Source organism: Lampetra fluviatilis, chromosome 24 (assembly GCF_964198595.1).
Source record: "Lampetra fluviatilis chromosome 24, kcLamFluv1.1, whole genome shotgun sequence".
NCBI lineage: Eukaryota > Metazoa > Chordata > Hyperoartia > Petromyzontiformes > Petromyzontidae > Lampetra > Lampetra fluviatilis.
This window is the reverse complement of record NC_136298.1, coordinates 428,224-450,581: the sequence shown is the minus strand read 5'-3', so window position 1 is coordinate 450,581 and position 22,358 is coordinate 428,224. Positions and strand designations below refer to the sequence as shown.

The 22,358-nt window shown below is 58.4% G+C and overlaps 1 protein-coding gene across 2 annotated transcripts in view; it reads left to right on the top strand.

The window, feature by feature from the left end:
* Positions 1–22,358, top strand: part of ST3GAL3 (ST3 beta-galactoside alpha-2,3-sialyltransferase 3) — a 223,827-nt gene that overhangs the window by 140,189 nt on the left and 61,280 nt on the right. The window contains exons 3-6 of one of the 2 annotated variants that reach the window (XM_078867490.1): positions 7,755–7,919; positions 13,302–13,344; positions 14,553–14,645; positions 20,919–21,013. In XM_078867490.1, coding sequence (XP_078723616.1) covers positions 7,802–7,919; positions 13,302–13,344; positions 14,553–14,645; positions 20,919–21,013 — 349 coding nt within the window. In that variant the 5' untranslated portion in view covers positions 7,755–7,801. Of the gene's footprint in view, positions 1–7,754; positions 7,920–8,718; positions 8,986–13,301; positions 13,345–14,552; positions 14,646–20,918; positions 21,014–22,358 lie in introns of those variants that run through there. The other variant, XM_078867491.1, reaches the window with a different exon arrangement.

Here is a 22,358-nt window from a genome sequence, read left to right as displayed (position 1 = left end):
ACTCACCCCTACTCACCCCCCGCTCACCCCGCTCACCCCCACTCACCCTGCTTACCCCCACTCACCCCGCTCACCCCCGTTGACCCCACTCACTCCCGTTGACCCCACTCACCCTGCTTACCCCGCTCACCCCTACTAACCCCCGTTCACCCCCACTCACCCCGCTCACCCCGTTGACCCCGCTCACCCCGTTGACCCCACTCACCCCACACACACCCACTCACCCCACTCACCCCCACTGACCCCACTCACCCCCGCTCACCCCGCTCACCCCCACTCACCCCTCTCACCCCCGCTCACCCCCGCTCACCCCCGCAGACCCCACTCACCCCGCTCACCCCCACTCACCCCACTCACTCTCACTGACCCCACTCACCCCGCTCACCCCCACTCACCCCGCTCACTCCCACTCATCCCCGCTCACCCCGCTGACCCCCACTCACCCCGCTCACCCCCACTCACCCCGCTCACCCCCACTCACCCCTACTTACCCCCGCTCACCCCGCTCACCCCCACTCACCCTGCTTACCCCCACTCACCCCGCTCACCCCCGTTGACCCCACTCACTCCCGTTGACCCCACTCACCCTGCTTACCCCGCTCACCCCTACTAACCCCCGTTCACCCCCACTGACCCCGCTCACCCCCGCTCACCCCCACTCACCCCGCTCACTCCCACGCATCCCCACTCACCCCGCTGACCCCCACTCACCCCGCTCACCCCCACTCACCCCGCTCACCCCCACTCACCCCTACTCACCCCCGCTCACCCCGCTCACCCCCACTCACCCTGCTTACCCCCACTCACCCCGCTCACCCCCGTTGACCCCACTCACTCCCGTTGACCCCACTCACCCTGCTTACCCCGCTCACCCCTACTAACCCCCGTTCACCCCCACTCACCCCGCTCACCCCCACTAACCCCGCTCACCCCCACTCACCCCGCTCAGCCCTACTCACCCAGCTCACCCCGCTCACCCCGTTAACCCCACTCCCCCCGCTCACCCCCGCTGACCCCGCTGACCCCGCTCAGTCACAATGATATTGATGTCAACTGGTACGCTGATATTGATGTCAACTGGTAACGGACCAACTCAGAGGAGGAGGAACCTCAGACGAGTAGTGGGAAGGCAGCAGCGAGAGCAGCCACGTGGTGGTGAGGAGCTGACGCTACCAACAGTTGCTCATGCTCTGCGGTCCTCTATATACGAAGGTCAATTGAATGAGTATTAACACGTGGGAGAGAAACCAGAGGACACGGGAGGAAACCCATGCGCGGGCACGAAGGGACAACGCTTGATCCCGTACAGACGGAACAGGTGGAGTTCCACATTTTTGGCCGTAAGCGCAAACTCGTGGGGAGCCAGGGTGCGGCTACTCCTCCACAGCCGCAGGAGGGGAGTATTGTAAAACCCGCATGTGATCCACCTACCTCGCTGCTGCCTCCACAACGCCCGATGATCGCCGGGCCCCGTGCGCCGTAGCCACCGCCCGGCTGATGAGACGCCGGCACGCACGGTGCATGTGGCGTCACCGTGAGCTCCGTCATGCCGATTGTCGCGGTGCCTTTGTGAGCCCTTGGAACCGCGGTCAATCCGTTTCACGGTCGACGCCGTTGCTGAGCACGATCGGCCAGCAACAAACCGCACCATACAAGTTGTGAGATAGATCTATCAGAGTTAACACGTTCCTTGAATTGAGTGGGGGAAAGCGACGAGGATGACTACGACGACGTTCGATGGCGACGACCGGAGGAGGGAATTCCAGAGTGGGGCAGTGCGAGCGCAAGGGCAGTGTGATGGGTGAGTGTGTGGGTGAGTGAGTGAGAGTGATTAGGTGTGTGGGTGAGTGAGTGCGAGTAAGTAGGCGTGTGGGTGAGTTCGTGGGTGAGTGAGGGAGAGTGCGTAGGTGTGGTGGGTGATTGCGTGGGTGAGTGAGAGTGAGTAGGTGTGGGGGGTGAGTAAGGGAGAGTGAGTAGGTGTGGTGGGGGATGGGCAGTTGTGGAGAGAGTGGAGAGTTTACCATACCTGGGCAGTGTGCTCATGACCGGCTCCAGTTTGACAGCAGAGGTCTCACTCCGAATCAGTCGAGCGGCATTAATCTTTTCTTCGGTTGCGTAACGCTGTGTGGAAGATACCTGGCCTGTCTCTCCGCACAAAGCTTCAGGTCTTCTCTGCCACAGTCATTTCCTCCCTTCTCTATGCTTGTGTAATATCGTTGAGGACTCTTGGACGCCGGGGTTGAGGCACACGTATTTATTCCGCAACAGTTGTCACAACCGCGGACATACAACACTGGAGGGGGTATCGGCCCCCTCACCCGCTAGCTGGGAATACACTGCTAGCTATCTCTGACCTACCTCCTAGTCCTCCACTAACGGGCTAGGGGAGGCTGTCTGGCCCGACACTGGTAAGTCGGGCTACGGTACCCGGAGTCCCAGAGCACTAGCTCTGGTTCTCGGGACCACGCCGCTGGCTCGGTCCTGCGCGGCCCTGACAAGGGCGGCGACCCAGGGGAGTCCAGGGCTCTAGCTAGACGATCTTCGGTCTTCACTGGTTTAGCTTTAACATTCTACCCCGAGCTCTCCGGCTCATCCCCTTTTATACCAAAACCCCTCGCTGAGGGGTGGGGCCAGCCCCCCCAGGCTGCCCTGTGCGGACGTCGTTGAGAGCACCTCCCCGTGCACTCACGAAGCCCCGCCCACTGTGTTTGTTTCCCGTGTGATCCTATGTATACAGCCCCTCCGTAACACCCCTACACTTGTGTAGTGACATCGCGGATGTCACTGTAATGCCGGCCCGAGAGAGGCACGGCATGCGATGTATCGACATCGCGGGCACCACGTATATGTGGGTGCAGTACCGGCCCTAGAGGTACTCGGTGAGCACTGACTGGCAGTGCTCTGCGTGCAGTGCCGACCCCTACAGGGTAGGGTGTGAGAGTGCCGGCCATGGGAATGGGGTTACTAATGGCCATGGCACTCTGGTTGACCCCGAAGGACACGTGACCAGTATAGTCTACACAGGGGTGGTCACGTGTCAGGGCCGGGAACCTGCTAGAGGATTCCAGAAGGTGGTCGTGGCTAAGGGCGGAGCTAGCCCCGCCACAGAGGATAAAAGCCGGGTCCCCGAGAGAGACCGGCTGTTCTTGTTCATCCTGAAGAATCTACATTCTACATTCTACATCCTACAAGAGTCACCAACACGTGGACCCGGACCCATGCCAGGGTCCGATCCATCGTAGCTAATTCCCGTGTAATTAGTGTAGATAGCCTGGTGGTCTACCACTATAGGTTGTTAATGTGTTAAGGGGTAGTACCCCGTGTGTTGGTTTAATAAATGTGTTGCCTCCAAGAAGTGCATCTGCGATGCAGTTGAACTCACTACACTTGCGAAACGTGGATCCTTCCTAATGAAACATCTTCGCCTGTTAGAAACATTTAGGCTGGCCTGCCGACGATCCATCCTGGGTTTAACCAGATCTGGACAAAGTCCCATTGGTGAGCTCCTCCGTCGGGCAAGGCTGCGTTGGCTGGGTCATGTAGGCCACATGCCCAGCCACCACATGCTTAAGCAGCTTTTGTTCAGCCGGATCGAGGGGGCTAAACGGGCGCGGCATGGGCTAGAGAAGAGATGGAGTAATGTGGTACAGGAGGATATGGAGCTGAGTGGACTTGCCAATGACTGATCCCAGCGGTGTCAAGATCAGCCTCTGTGGAGGAGGCTCGTGAAGGACGCTACTGGGCAGTTGGAGGCAGTCGCCCTCCAACAACAACGGAGGGCGGAGGAGCAACGCTCACAACAACGAGCGGAGCGCTGGGTGGATAAAGCACAGCAAATTTGCACAGTAGGGGGCACAGGGTGGTGCATCAGCCAGTCGTCTCAGTCATCTCAGTCAGTCGACCCGTGGCACCTGCGTCTGCACCGTGACCTGCCAGCGGGCGTTCGACACTTCACGTGGCCTCAAAGTGCACATAGCCTGGCAAAAGCATCGTGGTGACGTCACCGCCACTTAGTGACGAATGGCGGTTGTTGTGAGAGTGAGTAGGTGTATGGGTAAGTGCGTGGGTGAGTGATTGAGAGTGAGTAGGTGTGGTGGTTGAGTGCATGGGTGAGTGAGAGTGAGTAGGTGTGGGGGGTGAATAAGGGAGAGTGAGTAGGTGTGGTGGGTGGGTCCGTGGGTGAGTGAGGGTGTCAGTAGGTGTGGTGGGTGAGTGAGTGGCAAGTTGGGGAGTGATTGAGCTTGGAAAAAGGAGACGATGATGGCAGGGGATTTATTCAAGGTCGTAATCCGATTCGAAGATCAATTGTTGTATTTTAGCATCATCGCAAGTGTAGCGGCCACCAGTGGCTGGTCTCGTTAACCCGTTTACTGACGGCACGAACCCTGCCTTTGACGGAGCCCGACGACCGAATGGCACTGCACACGCACGATCCCACCCGGTGCTGGGAGCCAAGCGGGTTGGGCCCAGTTCGTGCCTGGTGGGGAGACTGCCCCCGGAGACACAAGCGGAAGAGGAGACTTAAGAGCAGATGATGGGAGACTGTCAGGGAAGATCTGTGGGTCAGTGTGTGTCTCCATGTGAGCCTGTGGGGCTCCGTGTGAGTCTGTGAGAGTCGAAGGTCACACGGTACGAGGCTGTCCGGGTAGATCTTGGTGGCCTCCGTGTGTCGACTGCATGAAGGGTAGAGCGCGGTGGTGGTGAGGAGGTGCGGTGGTGGTGAGGAGGTGCGGTGGTGGTGAGGAGGTGCGGTGGTGGTGAGGAGGTGCGGTGGTGGTGAGGAGGTGCGGTGGTGGTGAGGAGGTGCGGTGGTGGTGAGGAGGTGCGGTGGTGGTGAGGAGGTGCGGTGGTGGTGAGGAGGTGCGGTGGTGGTGAGGAGGTGCGGTGGTGGTAAGGAGGTGCGGCGGTGGTGAGGAGGTGCGGCGGTGGTGAGGAGGTGCGGTGGTGGTGAGGAGGTGCGGTGGTGGTGAGGAGGTGCGGTGGTGGTGAGGAGGTGCGGTGGTGGTGAGGAGGTGCGGTGGTGGTGAGGAGGTGCGGTGGTGGTGAGGAGGTGCGGTGGTGGCGATGTCGTCATCGCTGGGCTTGGCCACGGTGACGACATCGCCATCTTGGTTATACGCCATGCTCGTTGGCTCCTTTAAGCCACTTGCTGGCAGTCACTCTGGCGGTGACTCTGGCAGTCATGCTGGCAGTCATGCTGGTAGTTATGCCGGCAGTCACTCCGACAGTCACACCGACAGTCACACCGACAGTTATGCTGGAAGCCTGCAGCAGGCTTCAGGTCTCGGTAATCTGTACGCGCACGGGAACCGTGTGTCAATCTACCGCGAGGACGTGTGACCTCCCCACGCCGCGCGGGTCCTTGGGGCTGTTTGACCGTACTTCACCGCAGTACCGGCCACCTCGCAGAAGTCGTCGGAAATTTGACGCCCGCGAGGGCTGAGCGCAAACCCCTCGCGGCCGCCACCGTCGGGGTCGGCCGTGAAGCCGTCGCCGCGGCGACAGACGGCCTCCGCACCTCCCCCCCGCCCGCCTCTTCCTCTTCCCCGGTGGCTCGCGAAGGCACCGGGGCCCCCCGTTCCCCACGCCGCCCACGCGTGGCTCCGGGCCTCGCGCAGCTGTGGCGGCGGGACGGGCAGCGTTGGCGATAGCCCCCCCCCCCCTTCGTTGTCAGGGTGGTGGCAGCGAAGCAGCGGGTGGCGCAGAGGTGCGGCGCGTGGCGGGTGGTGAGAGCTCACCGCCACCACTGCGGTGCACAGCGTGCGGTGTGTGCGGTGCGGGGAGGTGTGGTGCTGCTCGTCACGGCACATTTGCGTCTCTTCCCGGCCTTTCTGTTATTCCGACGTCTGCCTGAGGCGTCCCGACGGTTTGCGGCTATGCCTGATGGGACTCCGCCCCGCCATAGGAATGTGGAATTTTCACAACTGGCGTTGCAGGGCTGTAATAAAGGAGTTGAGCACCATTGCCTCAAATGTTCTCATGAGCAGGAAATCGCTTTGTTTTCCTACAACTGCAGCTGATTCTGTCTGCCTTGACAACCCTGGCAATATTTCCATGCCCGGCACACCGCATGGGTATACCTGTCCCAATGACTGTGGTTGCTGGTCACGCGCCAACTCACGGGTCTGCCAGCAAGCTGATTTTAGCCAAGGCAGAGGAACACGTGGATTAGAGAATATCCGTGGGTCGGTGACTTCGTCCAAAGAGAAGCGAGTCGGCCTCAGGCAGGGCAGGATGTGTTGCGGTCACAAGGGACGATGGCCGATGGTCAGGTATAATAACAACAACGGAGTGGCAGCAAAGGAACGGAACGCTCCAGAGAGGGCGTCCACCATGAAGGAGATGGAGCGGCGGAACCAGTTTGTGCATCGCCAGGTGCCGGATGGATTGTTGCTTCGCAGAATCGTGTGGAAGTTGGCGGCGGCATGGGGAGGCATTCATCCAGCGGTGCATTGACCACGGACGATGATGACGATTGTTAAACCGTTCGTTGCGCGACCGCGGTGCTGCTGGGCTCTGCAGCCGGAGAGGAGCTCACGGCGCTCGTTAGAACGTCTCGTGGAGGAAACTCTCTGGGGCCAAAATCAAAAACGCAGGCTGAGCCGCTGTCAGTGGAGCCACCCAGCTTGCAGCCACCCAGAGGCGGAGCTCCCCAGCAGTGGAACTACCACTCCGATCCGCACTGCTCCCTTGTTGTTGACTCCCACCCTCGCCGAGTTCATTTCCCAGCTGCCACGGTTAACGTCAGTGGCGAGTGGTAGCCGAACCAGTGCTGCAGCCTTCATGAGGTCGATCCAGCCTTGAATATGAGCAGCTGCTAAGGCAAGGTGGAACAGAAATATGTGTTTGTGGATTGAGGTTATTAGATCATTCAGTTTACCTCCGTGGAGGCTGGCTAGATGTGTGAGACAATGCATCCGGGCCCTGAGGTATCCCAGTGCGCCGCCTCGTTTACGTCTCTGTGTGCCTTGCAATTCCCCTCGATTTCAAAAGACCCGTGAGCCTCGTCGATTGTTTGGGCAAACGTCCCCGCCGGATTAGCACAGTTGGCTACGTACGGTGCGAAAGAAGTTCAGCACTAGATGAAGAGGGGGAGGGAAGTCACGTAACGTGAAGCTTCAGCGGGGATTGCGCCATGTGCAGTTGTCTGTTGGTGTTATTACATAGAGTGTCTGTGTGTGTGTCTGTGTGTCTGTGTGTGTGTCTATGCGTGTGTCTGTGTGTGTGTGTCTGTGTGTGTGTCTATGTGTGTGTCTGTGTTACAACCACTGTGCCCAATCATTCTATGTCAATCATTCACCAACTTCCCCCTCACCCCTCACCCACTTCCCCCTCACCCCTCACCCACTTCCCTCTCACCTCTCACCCACTTCCCCCTCACCCCTCACCCACTTCCCCCTCACCCCTCACCCACTTCCCCCTCACCCCTCACCCACTTCCCCCTCACCCCTCACTCACTTCCCCCTCACCCCTCACCCACTTCCCCCTCACCCCTCACCCACTTCCCCCTCACCCCTCACCCACTTCCCCCTCACCCCTCACTCACTTCCCCCCCACCCCTCACTCACTTTCCCTTCACTCACTTTCCCCTCACCCCTCACCCACTTCCCCTTCACCCCTCACCCACTTCCCCCTCACCCCTCACACACGCATTTACCTGCCTCTCTTTCATCCCTCACATCTCTCATCATCTTTATTATCACTTCTCACGCCCCCCCCCCCCCCCGTGTGCGCGATGCGGGGCGAGGGAGCAGACGGCAGGACGATGTGAGGATGACGATGTGAGGATGACGATGTGAGGATGAGCGCGCTCCCGATGGCGCGCAGCGTCCTTGCGGCGCTCTGCCTCACCCTGGTGGTGGGGTTCCTCTACTACTCCTCCGGCAAGCTGCACCAGGTGGCCTGGGCCCACGAGCCACGTGAGTGCCCCTCCCCTCCGTACCCTCTCCCCCATAACCCCACCCCCCTCCCCGTTTTATTTTCCAGTCCGGGCTCGAGCTGCTTCCCCGTTTCCAATGAAGCCTCTCGCTCGTCGCCGTCTCTCGGGAGACGAGGCGCCCCCCTGCCCCGCTAGCCGCCCCCCGTGCAGCGGCCGTCGCCATCCCACCGCGGGATCCCTCGTGCCGCTGCACTGCGTCGAGTGCGCGGAAAGCGCCTGGCGTCCAGGGCGCCACCCCGCGTGGACCCCTGCACCCCGATGTCTTGCAGTGGCGGCCACGAATCGATTGGATCGAGGAACGGTTTCCGCGGCGGGCGTGGGGGTGGTTCGCTTGCGTACGACTGAATGATGTAAAAAAAAGTCTAAAAGCAATTCAGGTATCGAATAAATAAAAATCAACACGCTCATCAATAATCACGGAAAAACGTGATGGGTGACGTTTAGGGCCACGCCTGATTAAACTGCACAGAAAGAAATCTCCACGAAAATAACATCAATTACGAGTTGACAAACACACGTGTGGGTAATGCAGACAGGATTCCTTGAAAGAGGATTCTATTTGGTGTTTGAACATCTTAGCACCTGTTTTATTGCCAGAAAGGGTAAAACCTATTGTTAGGTTTTAACGTAAAAAATACGTAGGCTCTGACTATATATATTATTGTTCTCATATTTTTTACATGATGTGTCGCATAGTGCTTTCGTGCCCCTGGAGTCAGTATTTTGGTCACAAACGCTTCCGCCCAAAATTATAAAAAAGTGTCTCGCCAGAGCGTGGTAGCAGCGCCTCCTACTGCCGACACCGCGGCCACGACCCAAACGTGCGGAACAGAAACCGACGAGTGCGCAAGACGCGCGCGTGGGATGGCACTGAGAGACGGAGAGACGAGGAATCCATGGATTAGAGAACAGGATAGAGACATCATCATCATCCAGACTATCAAGAGAAGCGAGTGGGGCCTGGACAGGATGCCTCAACGATAGCAGGGATGTTGGACGATGGATGGAACGCACCCAAGAGGGCGGCCAACCGGGGGGATGGAGCGGTGAGCTTGGTTCGTGCGCGGGTGGATCGTTACATCGCGGGATCGCGAAACATGGCGGCGGCTTGGAGAGGCCTTGGATTGACGATGGCTGATAGTGATGACTTTGTGATACATCTTCATCGATTTGTGGGGAGGCGAAGGGTTCATCTCGCCAGCTGCCCCCCGCTATGCACCACCCCCCCCCATGCCCCCTGCAGTGGCGCTGTCCGTGGCGAGTCCTGCGGTGACGCTGCCCGTCGTGAGCCCTGCGCGTGCGTGCCACGAGCAGCAGGGGGCAGCGCAGCAGCAGCGGCGCGGAGCGCGGATCCAGGCTGGCTTCTCGCTGCTCCATTGTTCTCCGTGCGCGTCCGCAACCACAGTTGCCCAGGTGATCGGCGAGCGGCTGGGCGAGCGGGTGGGTGGGTGGGCTGGGGAGCGGGCGCGGTAGCAAATGGGTGAGCAGTCCCGATGCTTGCCCAGGGTGCACTGAAAACTGAAGAGAGTGTGAGACAGAAAAGGTGCCGCTCGATTGACTAGAAGGAAGGCCTGCACGTGAAGAAGAAGAAGGCAACAAGTCAAAATCGGACGAAGGAAGCTGGAGGACGGAAGAGAAAAACTCAAGGCTCATTGAGTTCGAGTGCAGCTGTCACCTGCACACCCTGCCTGATGCCCTGAGCTGCACACCCTGCCTGATGCCCTGAGCTGCATGGGTGAGAAGAGGTGACCCTGCCAGGGTGCTACTCACGGCCCGGCGGGGGCGTTCTATATGCTGGCTGCGGCAGTTGGTCGTCACAATGCAACGATTAGTCGATTATTACACTCGATTATTGTGCTCGCGATACGCGGCGTTGAATCAGGAGGCGTGTAAGAGAATCTAGGGTATATACGGTTCCCAAAAAGTCTTCGCAAGTGGAGAGACGTATGCTGGGAATGTACACCGAGTGACGGCGAGGAGAGGACAGGGATTAGTAGAGAAACAAAACGAGAGACGCCCAGGTTGATCGTCAAAAAGAGTTGCGTCGGGCTGGACACGTCATCGTTGGATGGAGCGGCAGCCAAGGGAGAGAATGTCCACTGATGGTCGCCGGATGACACCGGTGATGAAGCGGCACGACCACCACCGGCGATGGAGCGATGAGATAAGCTCTTGAGGTGGAGTGAGATGGATGGCGACGGTAACAACAATGACGCAACGCTCGAGCTCATTCTGGAGTAGAATCGTGTCCCAGAATGGGGACCTTGTGGAGTCGCCGGGGGGCGGTGGGGGGTGTGGATTGTCCCGTGCCGAATCGTCACCGTGAGCAGTGGCCCCTCGAGCCTCCCATCTGCTGCTCAGCGTAGCCCCGGTGGGGGACACATTGTGGCCGTGGTGCGTTCCGTGCTGTGTCGCGCCGGATCTCACGAGAACCGCGCCCACATAACCCACGCCGAGCTCACCGGCGTCCACGGACACGTGCGCGATGCCACGCGGGGCGCCCGAAACAAAACCCCCGCGCCAGTGAGCGCCGAGTGGCACGCCGCCCGCCGGGGCGTGCGTGCCCCGGACCGCGGTCCTGTCTCCTGCCTCAGCCCACTCGGAATCCGGCGGCAAACTGCAGCACAGGGGATCCAACAAAATACGAGCGCCGAGCGCGAGGACCAGTTTACGAGACGCGGGGGCAAGTTACGTTCGGGCGTACTGTGTTGAGCTCGGAATGGCCGCACTATAAACACGGCGGTGATGATGGTTTTATTTTGGTGAGTGGCCGAGCTGGGGGGTGTGTTTTTTTTTGTCTTGTTAGAGCAGTCAGGCCGCATTGCCAAATTAGGCCCTGTCTATAAAGCGGAAGTTGTCAAGTGATTAGTGGTTGATGTTGCCGGATGGAACGGCGTAGGGTTTTGCATCGCGGTGGGTTCCCGGCGTGGATTCCCAGCATCTTTCCACGCGTCTTTCCCTGCGTGTCTCTCGGCAGCTCTCCCCGTGTCTCTCCCAGAATTTCTCGCAGCATCTCTCCCCGCGTCTCTCCCGGCGTCACGGCTCTTCTCGCCGTCTGATCCAAACGTGTGCCCGTCCGCGGCCCGAGTCTTAAAAGTTGTTTTTACAAAAAAACGATTGTTTTTAATGAGAACTACAGGGCGGCTTGCGGACACCCCCCCCCACCACCACTTGCCCTGCACGGGGCGCTCGCGGTTCTGGTCCCGTGTGCGCCCCGTTTGATACCCCCGCGGATGTTTGTCGGCGAGAGGGCATGTTAACAATTGCGGCGGTGACGTGACACAGAGTGGCGGTGGAGGCGAGCGAGGGTTTGCGGCGCTGGGATTGAACAAACACGGCACGCGGCGGGGGAGGGGGGGGCATCTGCCTCGGCGCGACGCCTCTACATGGGTGCACGGAGCAGCGTGTTTACGGCCCTCGTGGCATCCACGGGGCAAAAACATCTCATGCGCGCAAAAAATGCTTTTATTTACGCGCGCGTGGGCAGAGGTGTAGTCCGCTGAGGCTGTTTGCTCATAAAGTTTGGCAGTCTGTGTGACAAGGAGGAGAAAATCTCACGCTTGAAGCATGCCGAAAATGCAGTGCCACGGTCATGAGCTTCGTCCTTTCAAGAGTCGCGGTTGCATTTCATGCGCCTGTTTGCGCATACGTGCATGTGCGCGAGGAGTCGAGGATTTCTTTGTGGTGATGCGGCGGCCGGTGAAGTCACGGTTATCTCATGCGTGCGTTTCTCCCGGCGTCTCGCGAAGAAGTGTCGCCCAGAAGTGCCCGGGCTAAATGACCGGCAGGCACCCGCTCGTCGCAACAGCGTGCTGAGTAATGGCGCGAGGGTGATCGAGGCGCCTGCGGCCCCTCCGATAAAGCGTATAAAAATGGCAGGGCTTATCCGCGCGGAGCGCCGGCAGTGCCCACGCCGGGCGCATTCCGCGCATCCATGCCACTGCGCCGCTGTTGTGCCCGCAGCTTCGCGGCCCTCTGGGTTCAGGGGGGGAGCGGGGGGGGGATTGCGGGGTAGGGTTCCTCCTCCTCGCCGCCGCTGATGAATGTCTTGCGAGCGATTCTTCAACTTTGTTTGCCGCCGTCGCTGTTTTGAGAGAAAGCAGCGGGCTCGCCAAAACGGTCCGCGCCATGTTTTCGCACCGCGCCGGGCCGGGCCCCCATCCCGTCCACCGATTCCGCGCCGCGCCAAACAAAAACACCACGCCGGGCCCCGAGTGCGCGGAGGTGAAATCAACGTTTTTAACGCAAAATACCAGATGCTGAGAAATCATCAACTGCAGCGGTGAGATTTGTTGTTATGAAGCCGCTCGGATGCTTATGTAAAACGGCCGAGCGGGGCGATAAATCTGCGCGGGTCGCCGGCAGAGCTGGGAATAGAATGTCCCGCGTCCCACGTCCCGAGTCTCTGCCCGTATCCCCTCCCCACTCCCCAACCCCCTCTCGCTCGCTCCTCTTTGTTTTGGACCCCGCGATAACTGCGGTTATTATAATGGTCCTCTAACAACGGGGTAAGACGAGTCAATAATTACGCTCGCATAAGTCCCGTGCCGGGTCGCTCTGAGTAGTCCTGAGCAGTGGCAGTTTCACAAGGCACGCGAGTTAGAAACGTTTCAAATGATTCAAATGGATCACATTTCCACGAGTTATATTTTCCGAGGTAGTTTTCAAGCAATTTGAAAGAATAAACAAAGCTTTCCTCCGATCTAATGCAGCCGTTGTGAATTACAATGAGACAAGCAGCTGCCCATTACTGATTGATCTGACTTCGTTCTCGCCAGTCTGGCCGATCCGTGAGCTCGCTCATAGCGCCCGTGGCCAGCGAGGCGGGAAGTGGCGCTGCCGACGCCACCACCGCCGGGCCGCCGTGACCGTCGCCCGTGCCCCGAAAGTCCAAACGGACGTCTCTTGCGAATTCGACGTGGCCTAAGGACCCGCGCTGTGCCCAAGAGCTGGCCGACCGACTCGGAATGTGATTTCCTCCGCGCGATTCACCGTGTCCCGGCGCAGGCTCGGCAGCGGCGAGCGCTGGCCTGCAGTCCCTCAAACAAAACTCGCACCGTTCCCACCTGCGCCTCGAGCGACCCCACACGGACGCGACGGTACGTGTCGCTCGCGGCCCTTAACGTGCGTGCCGCGCCAGACTCGCGTACGAGCGCGGGCCTCCTTTCCCATTCTACGCTCGCTCCCTCCGCCCATGTGCGCTCGGCTCGAAGTTTCAAGTCGTGGGAAGCGCCACGGTTAATGCCCCGAGCGCGGCCGCTGCCTCGGGGCCGCAGGGCCCGGTGGGAGAGCCGGGCGGCCGGGCCGCCGAGTGACGAGACCTTGTTCTGCTTGTTTCCCTCCCCCCCTCTGTTTCTTGCAGAGTTTGATCGGCTGGGATTCGTGCTGAAGTTCGAGCCGCGAGGGTGAGTCGAGACATGCCTTTGTAATTATCCCGCTAGGCCGCCGCGGCGGTCGCGCCACTCGCTCGCCAATAAAGAAGACGGCGGCGCCGTTAAAACATCCATCCCTCTACGCCATGATACCGCTCGGAGCCCTCGCGTTGCTGAATTGCGCGAGAGGTTAATTCCTCCTCAGGCCGACAGGAATCGCTTATTTACTTTAAGTGAACAAAGCCGTCGATTCTCGCTCGGCGTGTTTTCGTAAGCGGGTGTAACAAGTCGCCGACTCGTCCTTTAACAGCCCGCGGAGGCGGCGGTGGGAGCCTGCTACGGTGCTGTTTGAGTTATCCTAATGGGACGCTTAAGCCAATGGGCGCAGGCAAAAGCCGCGTTGAGAAGAGGCACCTGAGGTGACTCCCGAGATGCTAAACGGAATGAGTTTGTGTTTCAAGCAGTGGCCCTGAATTGTCAAAGTTCTTCAAATTGCCGTTTAAACCCCGGTTCCTTGCGGCCTTTTGTTTAATTTGGGCAAGCAAAGAGCGGGTGGTGGGGGGGTGGTGGGGGTTTGGGGAAGTGGGGGGGGGGCTCCACGTTGTTTGACAAAATCTTGAACCCGCTGGGTGGTGCAGCACCATCTGTGTCCATTCTGTGGGGTGCATGCCATCCCCCTACCCCCCTTCAACGCCTCATTTAAGAAGTAATAACGAGCTGTGGCCTCCCGCTCGTGGTCTTGGTTTGTTGCGGAGGCTCCAGCGCTGGGCCTGTAACCGCTCAGGGGCACGCTGAGCGGCTCGGCTTAGCAGGCCAGGCCTCCCGTTCGCGCCTGCGGTGGGAGGGAGTTGCGCTGCTGTGCTCTGCACGTCCCCTGCCCCCGTCCCCGGGGTGGAGTTAGACATCAGGAGATCCAGCAGTGAGTGCGGTTGGGGCGGCACGGTGGAGACATCCGTAGGGGGTGACGCTCAGATTCTCCACAGGTGCACGGGGGGCAGAGCGGAGTGGGGGAAGGGGCAGATGTCAGAGAGGCCGCGGTGGTGGCCGCCGCTCAAAGTTGATTTACGTTTTCCGCCCGACACGGCGCTGATCTCCCGCTCACCCCGTCTCTCCGATCCCGCTGACTTCATCCCTGCGACCCCCTGTCACCCCCTCTTCCTGACCCCTGACACCTCGGTTCCTTGACCCCACTCGGCCAATCCCCTGACCCCACTCGCCCCCCATCCCCCCCTCCCCCCCAGGGCCGCCACGGAAGATGCTCGAGGAGGGAACGGCACGGAGCCTGCGTGCCGCGGGAGCTACACCCCCAGCCAGATGACGGCCATCTTCCCCAAGTGAGTAACAGAGCCAACGCGTACGCCGCCACCACCACTGTCCCTCCGCTCACAAACATACCAGCGTTTTTTTACGCGTAATTTCAGCTGCATCGGTTCAACGCATTCTGTGTCTCGTCAGCAGTCTTGCTTGCTTAAACCGATTCTGGTGAACTGTCCAGATGTGCATAGGCAAAGGGCTCTCTCTCTTAGATGTGGGTCCTAGTTCGACGCAAAACTAGATCCCGCGAGACCATAATTTGCGGTATTGCAGAGAATATAAGCGACAACAACAAAAACCATAAGCAGACACTGCCGCCTTTCCGTACCTCCACGTACGAATCTATACCTGCACATGAAGGAGTATTTTGTTTAAATATCCCGTCAACGAGCGAAGAGTCGCGCTCCCCGCGGCGCGGACGCGACGGGGCGCCGGAGATCGGCCCCGCACCGCTGCTTAAATGGAACGTGGAAAAAACTGTGGAAAATAAAAAAAACTCCGTCCAGAGAAGAGAAAAAAGAGGAAGAGTCCATTAGGGGGGCTCCCTCGCCTGGTATGCAGGAGGACGTGGGTTTGATCCCGACCCTGACGACGCTTGCTGTATATTTGGAGTTTGTGTGTCTCTCTCTTCGTGGTCATGTGGATTTTACTCTGGGTCCTTCGGTTTTTCCAAGTTTAGAATCAATGTCACGTGTTTAGAGGATTTGACGACTATGAAGTTCCACGTGACAATCAGAATGGAATATTTAGACTGCAGGAAGAGGAATCCGATGAGCTATGAAGCTCTTTTTCACAGATGTCCGTATTGGGCAGGTCAGCAAGTTAGAACAGCGAACAGGAAAAACATCACGATAGGAGTACAACATAGAGAAAAAGGAAAGCAAGTAACTACATGTAACTAAATAATAAGTAATTTATATAGATCTGATTTATAGCTTGGGCAAGTCATCCACTTCTGAAAAATATCGATGTAGCTCAGTGGGTCTTACCTTGTGGAATAAAATAGTATACTTGTAGTTTATTACAATGAGCGTGGCGGCCTTGTTTCGTGCGGAGAGCGCTCCAGATGACGGTCGTGAGTGGCCGGGCTGGGCCGGGCTTGAGGCCAACGCACACGCAGCGATGCGCGGGCCGCACGACCGCACAACACACACGCAGTGACGCGCTCTAGCGATCTATTTTTTTTCTACTTTTTTATATTTTCCCTTTTTATTTATATATGTTTACGCAACTGCCAAGCAGAGGCCTGTCCCGTCACGCGGCCAGCAACCAACAGCACTGTTAGCAAAGCGGTAAATAGTTGGAGTGTAACACGTGTCTTGAATTGAGTGAGGGGTGGGGGGAAAGACGATGATGATGAGTATGATGGGAGGAGGGAATTCCAAAGTGGAGCGGTGCGAGGGACGAAGCTGAAAGAGAAGTGAAGTGACCTGCAGTGTGGTGGGTGGGCGGGTAAGTGGAAGAGTGGGTAGGTGAGTGATTGTGTATGTTGGTGCATAGGATAGTGAGTGAGTGAGTGGTCGATTAGTGATTGGTGTGTGTTGTCGTGACCTGCAGTTTGGTCGTTGAACACGGTACGGATGAGTGTGTTGGGTGAGACGAAACAGTCAGTGTCTGGTAGACTGAGCTCTCAACATAGCAGGAGGAATCAATTATTGAGGTTCATGGAACACAGTAACCATGGTAGTAGCGATAGAAGAATGATGAGGAGACTGAGCCAGTGAGTGAGCGAGTGTTCTGCACGTGCACAAAGTGTGCGCACGTCATGCGTGTGTGTACTGCACACGTGTGCGCCTCTGTGCGGCTTGCACAGCGTGTGCGTTTGCGTAACGTGTATATGCGCGCGCTCTCTCTCTTGGCCGCTCGCTATTTGTTTATTTTAGTCACAGGAGGATTTTTGCCAGTTCAGCCCCTAAAGCTCGCGCCTTGAAGGCAGCGCAGACGACAGCGCAGCGTTTTAGCCTAAGCCTCCAAATCCCTTCACCCTTCACAACAGGCGGTGACGGGATAGGCGAGCCAGCGAGGGAGCGAGGCTGCTCACCCGGCCCGGTTTTGTTCCCTCTGCTGGTGACGGCATGCGGCCCCTCTCGGGGTCACGCGTGGCACGGCGGGGCTGCGGCAGCGGCACGCGGCTTTGTCGAGCTTCACTGGGCAGCGCCGCCTGCCCCCTTGGCGTGCCCGCTGCTCCCTGGAGCGAGCGAGCGAGTGAGCCGGGGCCCGTGACCTCCCGCTGCTCCTCGCCCCCCTCGTCTTCCATCGGGCTCGGGCTACTTCCCAAGAACGGGTCCCCAGGTTTAAACTGTGGGCCTGGATGGTCATTCCCACAGAGGGAGATTTCGTATTTTCACTCAGTCAGTCAGGTGGCTGCCCAGCGCTAGAGCGAGCGGCTCACATTCGGAAGGCTGTGAGTTCAAGTTCTGGTTGGGGAGGTTGACTAGGCCCATCATCCCTCCCTCCGGGGTTGATAAAATTATGACCGCTTTGTGGGGTAAGTCACCGATAATTGTCCTATGCATTGACTCATCCCTGCCATGGGAATTGGGAATTTCCACTACTGGTTCCAGGGCTGTAAACATGAAATGAGAGCAGCCCGAATGCCAGTTTTGAGCACTTTGACTTGGCTTGCAACTGCTCCTGCAGCGTTCGTCACGATCAGCCTGGGCTCCAACAGAGCTCAGTGGACCACATCCCGGAAATGAAACTATGGGATGAGAGTGTTGCGGGCGAGGAGAGGAAGCATCCACACTCAATCCCACTCCTTCACAATGACGAGACCGTTCACTTGGCATTAGATTTAGTGCCTGTTCAGCTTGAACTGGATCTCTATTTGGAAGCGAGAGTAGCCAGGTGGTTCAGGGGTCAAACAAAGACAAAGGTCCCCCCGGATAGCCTGAACAGATCACTTCATGAGCACCACGGCGCATGAGGTGGTGGGACCGGTTCACATATTCGCCACTGTTGATGTCGTGAGTGGGAATCGAACTTGGGTTGCCGGGTTCGTAGCACGGTGCGCTAACCACTGCGCCACCGCTTCTTAACTCAGGGGTCAAATACAAAGGTCCCCCGTATAGCCTTAAAAGACTGTTGGGGTAAGTGCTGTTAGCGAGCACCTATGAAGGCCGGCACGGCACACGAGGGGGTAGATGGCCAACACCACGCTCAGCCGCCTTTGTCTCCCCATTTACACATCGCCAATGGATATTCTGCACGGACGGGGTTGAAATGGTAAAATAACACAGACAGCGTTTACCAAAAGAAAACGCTTACTGACGGCTATCTGGGTAAAGGCACCTCAGATGTGGTTCTGTGACGTTATCTTCCGCAACCGTTCTCTGACACATCGCACGGCGTGATATGTGTTCCGAGACGTTCATTGGGGCCAGGGTGGAACAGTTCAGCTTCATGTCGTTGAGAGGGGGCTTTCCGTATCTCCAGAGCTGGCGTGGGTGGGCGATCGCTGGGCTGCGCCTTTACCAATCGTGGCACGATGACGATGACACGGTGGGGATATCTCTCGGGGTGTAAATAGCGAAAGGAAAAAAATACGACAGTAACGGGCAGACAATTGGCCTCCGTCACATCCATCCCTCCAAGGAACAAAGCAAGAAAGTATGTTTCACACATCCCGTCAGCAGCATAATTTCAGCAGCATTGCTTCAACCCAAGCAAAACTCTGGACCCGGTTTTGACATTCAGTGTCTCAGCTTGATCCATTGCCGCTGAAGTTCCAGACGTTTGTATTGGAAAACCACACTCCCAGAAAGTCGTATTCTCCCGACGATGCTCATGATTATTTATAAGTTACACAGTTGAAGACGCGACAGTGTCAATTCGTGCCAGGCTCACAGCATCATCATAGCGACGATTCACCACTCCGCCACCACCTCAGCGTAGCGTCACAGCTGCTGCTCTGCATCGATAGCAGCAGCAGCCGTATGGAAAAGACGCAGCGCCGCGATGCGCGCGTGCGCGTGCGGCGGCTCGTCCGATGGCGTGCATGTCAAACCTGTGCGCGGATGAGGTCAGGGGGGACGTGTGACAACGATCGCCTCTTCTCAGAGCACGCGCGTCTATTCCTGGCTCGTACGGCCGCATAACGGACAGCGTCTGGCCCGCACCCCGCCCCCCCATCCTCCCACACCCCCCCCACTCACGCCCCGTCTTTCCAGCATCCCCGCCGCACTCTCCCCTCCCCCCGCGGCCCGCGTGCCACCCGCCCCGGGTTGTGCTAATCAGGACGGCGCTGGCGTCCTTATCGTTGACATCTTAATCTTCTGCAGCGGGGGGATGTCAGATCGCGAAAGCTTTCCGTCACGGCCTTCACACTTGTCGACAGACGCGCGGTCGTCCCTGTCGGACGTGCCCCGAACGTCCAATGAGATTTCCCGCCAGCGTGGTTGTGCTGCGCTGCGGCACCGGTCTCTAGGGTCATCATCATCGCCGCTCGCTTTTGTTGGCCCATCGTGTCTGTCGGCCGAGGGGTTCTGTCTTACTCGGTGAGCCCCGCTTTAGTGAAATACGGGCTTCTCCTCCTCTGCCTCCTCCTCTCCCTTCTTCTGCTACCTGCATAATGGTAATTAAAACACAGCCGGATAAATCATGTTTCTGATCAGCTTAAGGGATCCTTGGCCGTGCTGCCTCCAACACGACCCTGTCGATTGGGTTTGAAGGGTGGAGTCCAATCACTGCGGCGGTCAAAGGTGGACGGTTTTTACAATATTAACAGGGCAAGGCAGACTCGTGACCCACGGCTTCCCAATTAATGCTCGCTGGGAAGCGCGTCCACGCCCGGTGAAGGCTTAACATTCCGGAGCTCAACCGTCAGCCGCTGGATGTCGGAGCGGTTTTGACGTCGGCGTTGTGGCCGGTTTCGCAATCCATGAGGGAGATAATGCCGAGTTCGGATCACGGGCGCCGGTGGCTGCACCGCAAGCTCGCGGCGGGAGGCCCCTCCCTCCCTCCTTCCCTCCGAAAACGAACCTGGCGCTCCTCCCTCCCTCCCTTGGCCCCACGCGTTCATCTGGCGGGCGAGTCCGGCCCCGAGACGATTTTTACGAGCGCGCCCAATTTGTGCTCGGACGTCCGCGGGCCAGATGCTCGCGCGTGCGGGTGGGCTGCTCGCGGCCTCCATATCTTTACCGCTAGTAAAATATTCGTTTCGGGACGAGCGCCAGGTTCGTTTTCAGAAGCGGACAGAGACCCCCGGAACACGTCGGACGGACCGCCCGCCCGTGATCGCTGGTGCCTACCAAATCGGGCGGGACGAGAATGCGCCCTCCTGCCTGTAATCACGAGCGACGCCGGCGCAGATCTCTGGTTGAAATGCCCCGTCAGGTTTGGTTTGGCGTTTGTTTCGCCGGGTGGCGAAACTGGGGGAGCGGCAGCCGTTTGCCGCTTTTGCCAATCCTGCGCCGGGCCCGGTCGCTCGCTCGCGTGGCCCCGAAGCTCCTGCCCCTCGAGCATTGGCACCGGAGATCCCCCGCTCCTTGTCAATGTCTCTCCTTCTGCCATCGAGTTTTTCCCTGACGATACGTTGTTTTCTTTTCCGGAAAGCTGCCGTCCCCGCCGTCGCGAGCACCTGTCACTGCCGCCACATGCGTCCGCCGAGCGCCGTTTTGGGCCAAAAGGCGCACTCGTTAAACCTGACACCGAGCCGGGGGGCCACCGCGGCGGTGGTGGCTGTGGCGGTTGCGGCGGTGGCGGCGCTGGAATCCGTGAGAAACGGGCGCCCACGTCCCCCACACCTGCCCCGCCGTCAATCCTCGTGCCGGCGACGGCACTGAAAGATGGAGCCCTCTGCCGCCGGGGGGTTGGGAGAGAGCAACGAAGCGGGCCCTTTGTTGTTCCGCGTCACAGGAGACGCCCGCGTGTCACGCGAGACCGTCTGTATCACACGGGGGTCCTGACTGTGTCGCGGTCGTCTGCGTTACACAAAATCCCGTCCCTCCGTCACATTAGATCCTGTTTGTCATTGACACCCCGTCACATGATTCCCCGCCTGTGTTGCGAGAGATCCGGTCCGTGTCAAGCGAACACCGCGTCACGCGAAATCGCGGCTTTGTATGTGCCATGGGAGTCTGTGTCACGGGTCGCTCTCTGTGTCTTACCTGAGATTGCTCTCGGGTGTGTCATGTGACCGTATGTGTCACACATCTCACGTGATCATGTGTCTGTGTCACGTGACCCAGTGTCTGTGTCACTTGACTCTGTGTCATGTGAGCATGTGTGTGTCATGTGACCCTGTGTCTGCGCCACGTGACCGCGTGTCTGTCACGTGACCCTGTGTCCTGCAGGTTTGTCCGCGTGGCACCCATGTTCCTGGACAGGAGCTTCAAGAGGTGGGGGAGACTCCGAGACTTTTCCCCGCCCTTCGGGCTCCGCGGCCAAGGTTGGTCCCTTCCCTGCCCCCTCCCCTCCCTCGTTTAGGAAATACAAATAACAAACAGGGCAACAGTGTAGACCCGCTGGCTGTGGTTCTGTGAGCCTGGGCCAAGACTCAGGCATTTGTATTGATTGATTACTTTGCGCTGGGTATTTTTATAGAGTTGTGTGTCAAAATAGGACCCATATCTCACAGGGTTAGGGGTCCTTGCTGCCTCTAAACGTCTGGCTATTAACCAGCATTGGTTCAGTCAAGCCTGACTCTGCTGATGAGACATTGAACGTTTAAACCGGCCAAGAGTTTTGTCTGTTTGCCAGCATTCCGGATCTTGGTGAGAGTCTTCGAGGGTGACAGCAGCTGTGCGATCCCAGAGGTGGGATCGGGACTTGAGTTGGCGGCGAGGAGCATTGGTGAGGTCGCGGTTGGCGATGGGTAGGTGGTTGTCATTGGCAGTGGATGGACGGAGGGCTGCACACGAACATGCTTCATTGCGTCTTGGTGCTCGTTTGTCTCACTTGCACCCTTTGGTCTGCTCTGTGACGACAGAAGCTGTCGTATCCCCGGACTGTAAGCGAATGCCGCTAGTTTGCGTGCGTGGCTCCACACTCGCGGCTCCACGCTCGCGGCTTCATGTGTGCCCACTGAGCGTAGGAATTGCTTCCGGTTGGTAAATCCCTACACCCCCCCCCCGAGCCTCGGCTGCCATGGAATGTGGTCGTGGCTGAGATTGTGGCTGGGATTGTGGTCGTGGCTGAGATTGTGGCTGGGATTGTGGCTGGGATTGTGGCTGGGATTGTGGTCGTGGCTGGGATTGTGGCTGGGATTGTGGTCGTGGCTGGGATTGTGGTCGTGGCTGGGATTGTGGCTGGGATTGTGGTCGTGGCTGGGAATGTGGTCGTGGCTGGGATTGTGGTCATGGCTGGGATTGTGGCTGGGATTGTGGTCGTGGCTGGGATTGTGGTCGTGGCTGGGATTGTGGTCGTGGCTGGGATTGTGGCTGGGATTGATTGTGACTGGGATTGTGGTTGTGACTGTCGTTCAGGTTGTGGCTTTAACTGTTTGATGTCGTGGTGGTGACCGTGGTTCAGCTTGTTGTTGCTGTAGTAGAAGTTGTGATGATGATTATAATCATTTCTGTGGCAGTGGATGGGGTAGTGGCTGGGGCTGCGGTTTTGGCTGTGTCGTGTTCCAGCTGTTGCTATGGCTGTTGTCTTGGATTGTAGCCGTGCGTGCGTGTGTGTGTTGTTTTAAATCATTTTTGCTGAACACACAGGCCCCAAATGCCAGCACCTAAGTGTCCGGCACCTAAGAGCTGTAATGATAGCTCAGTAATGATAGCTCAGTAATAGTA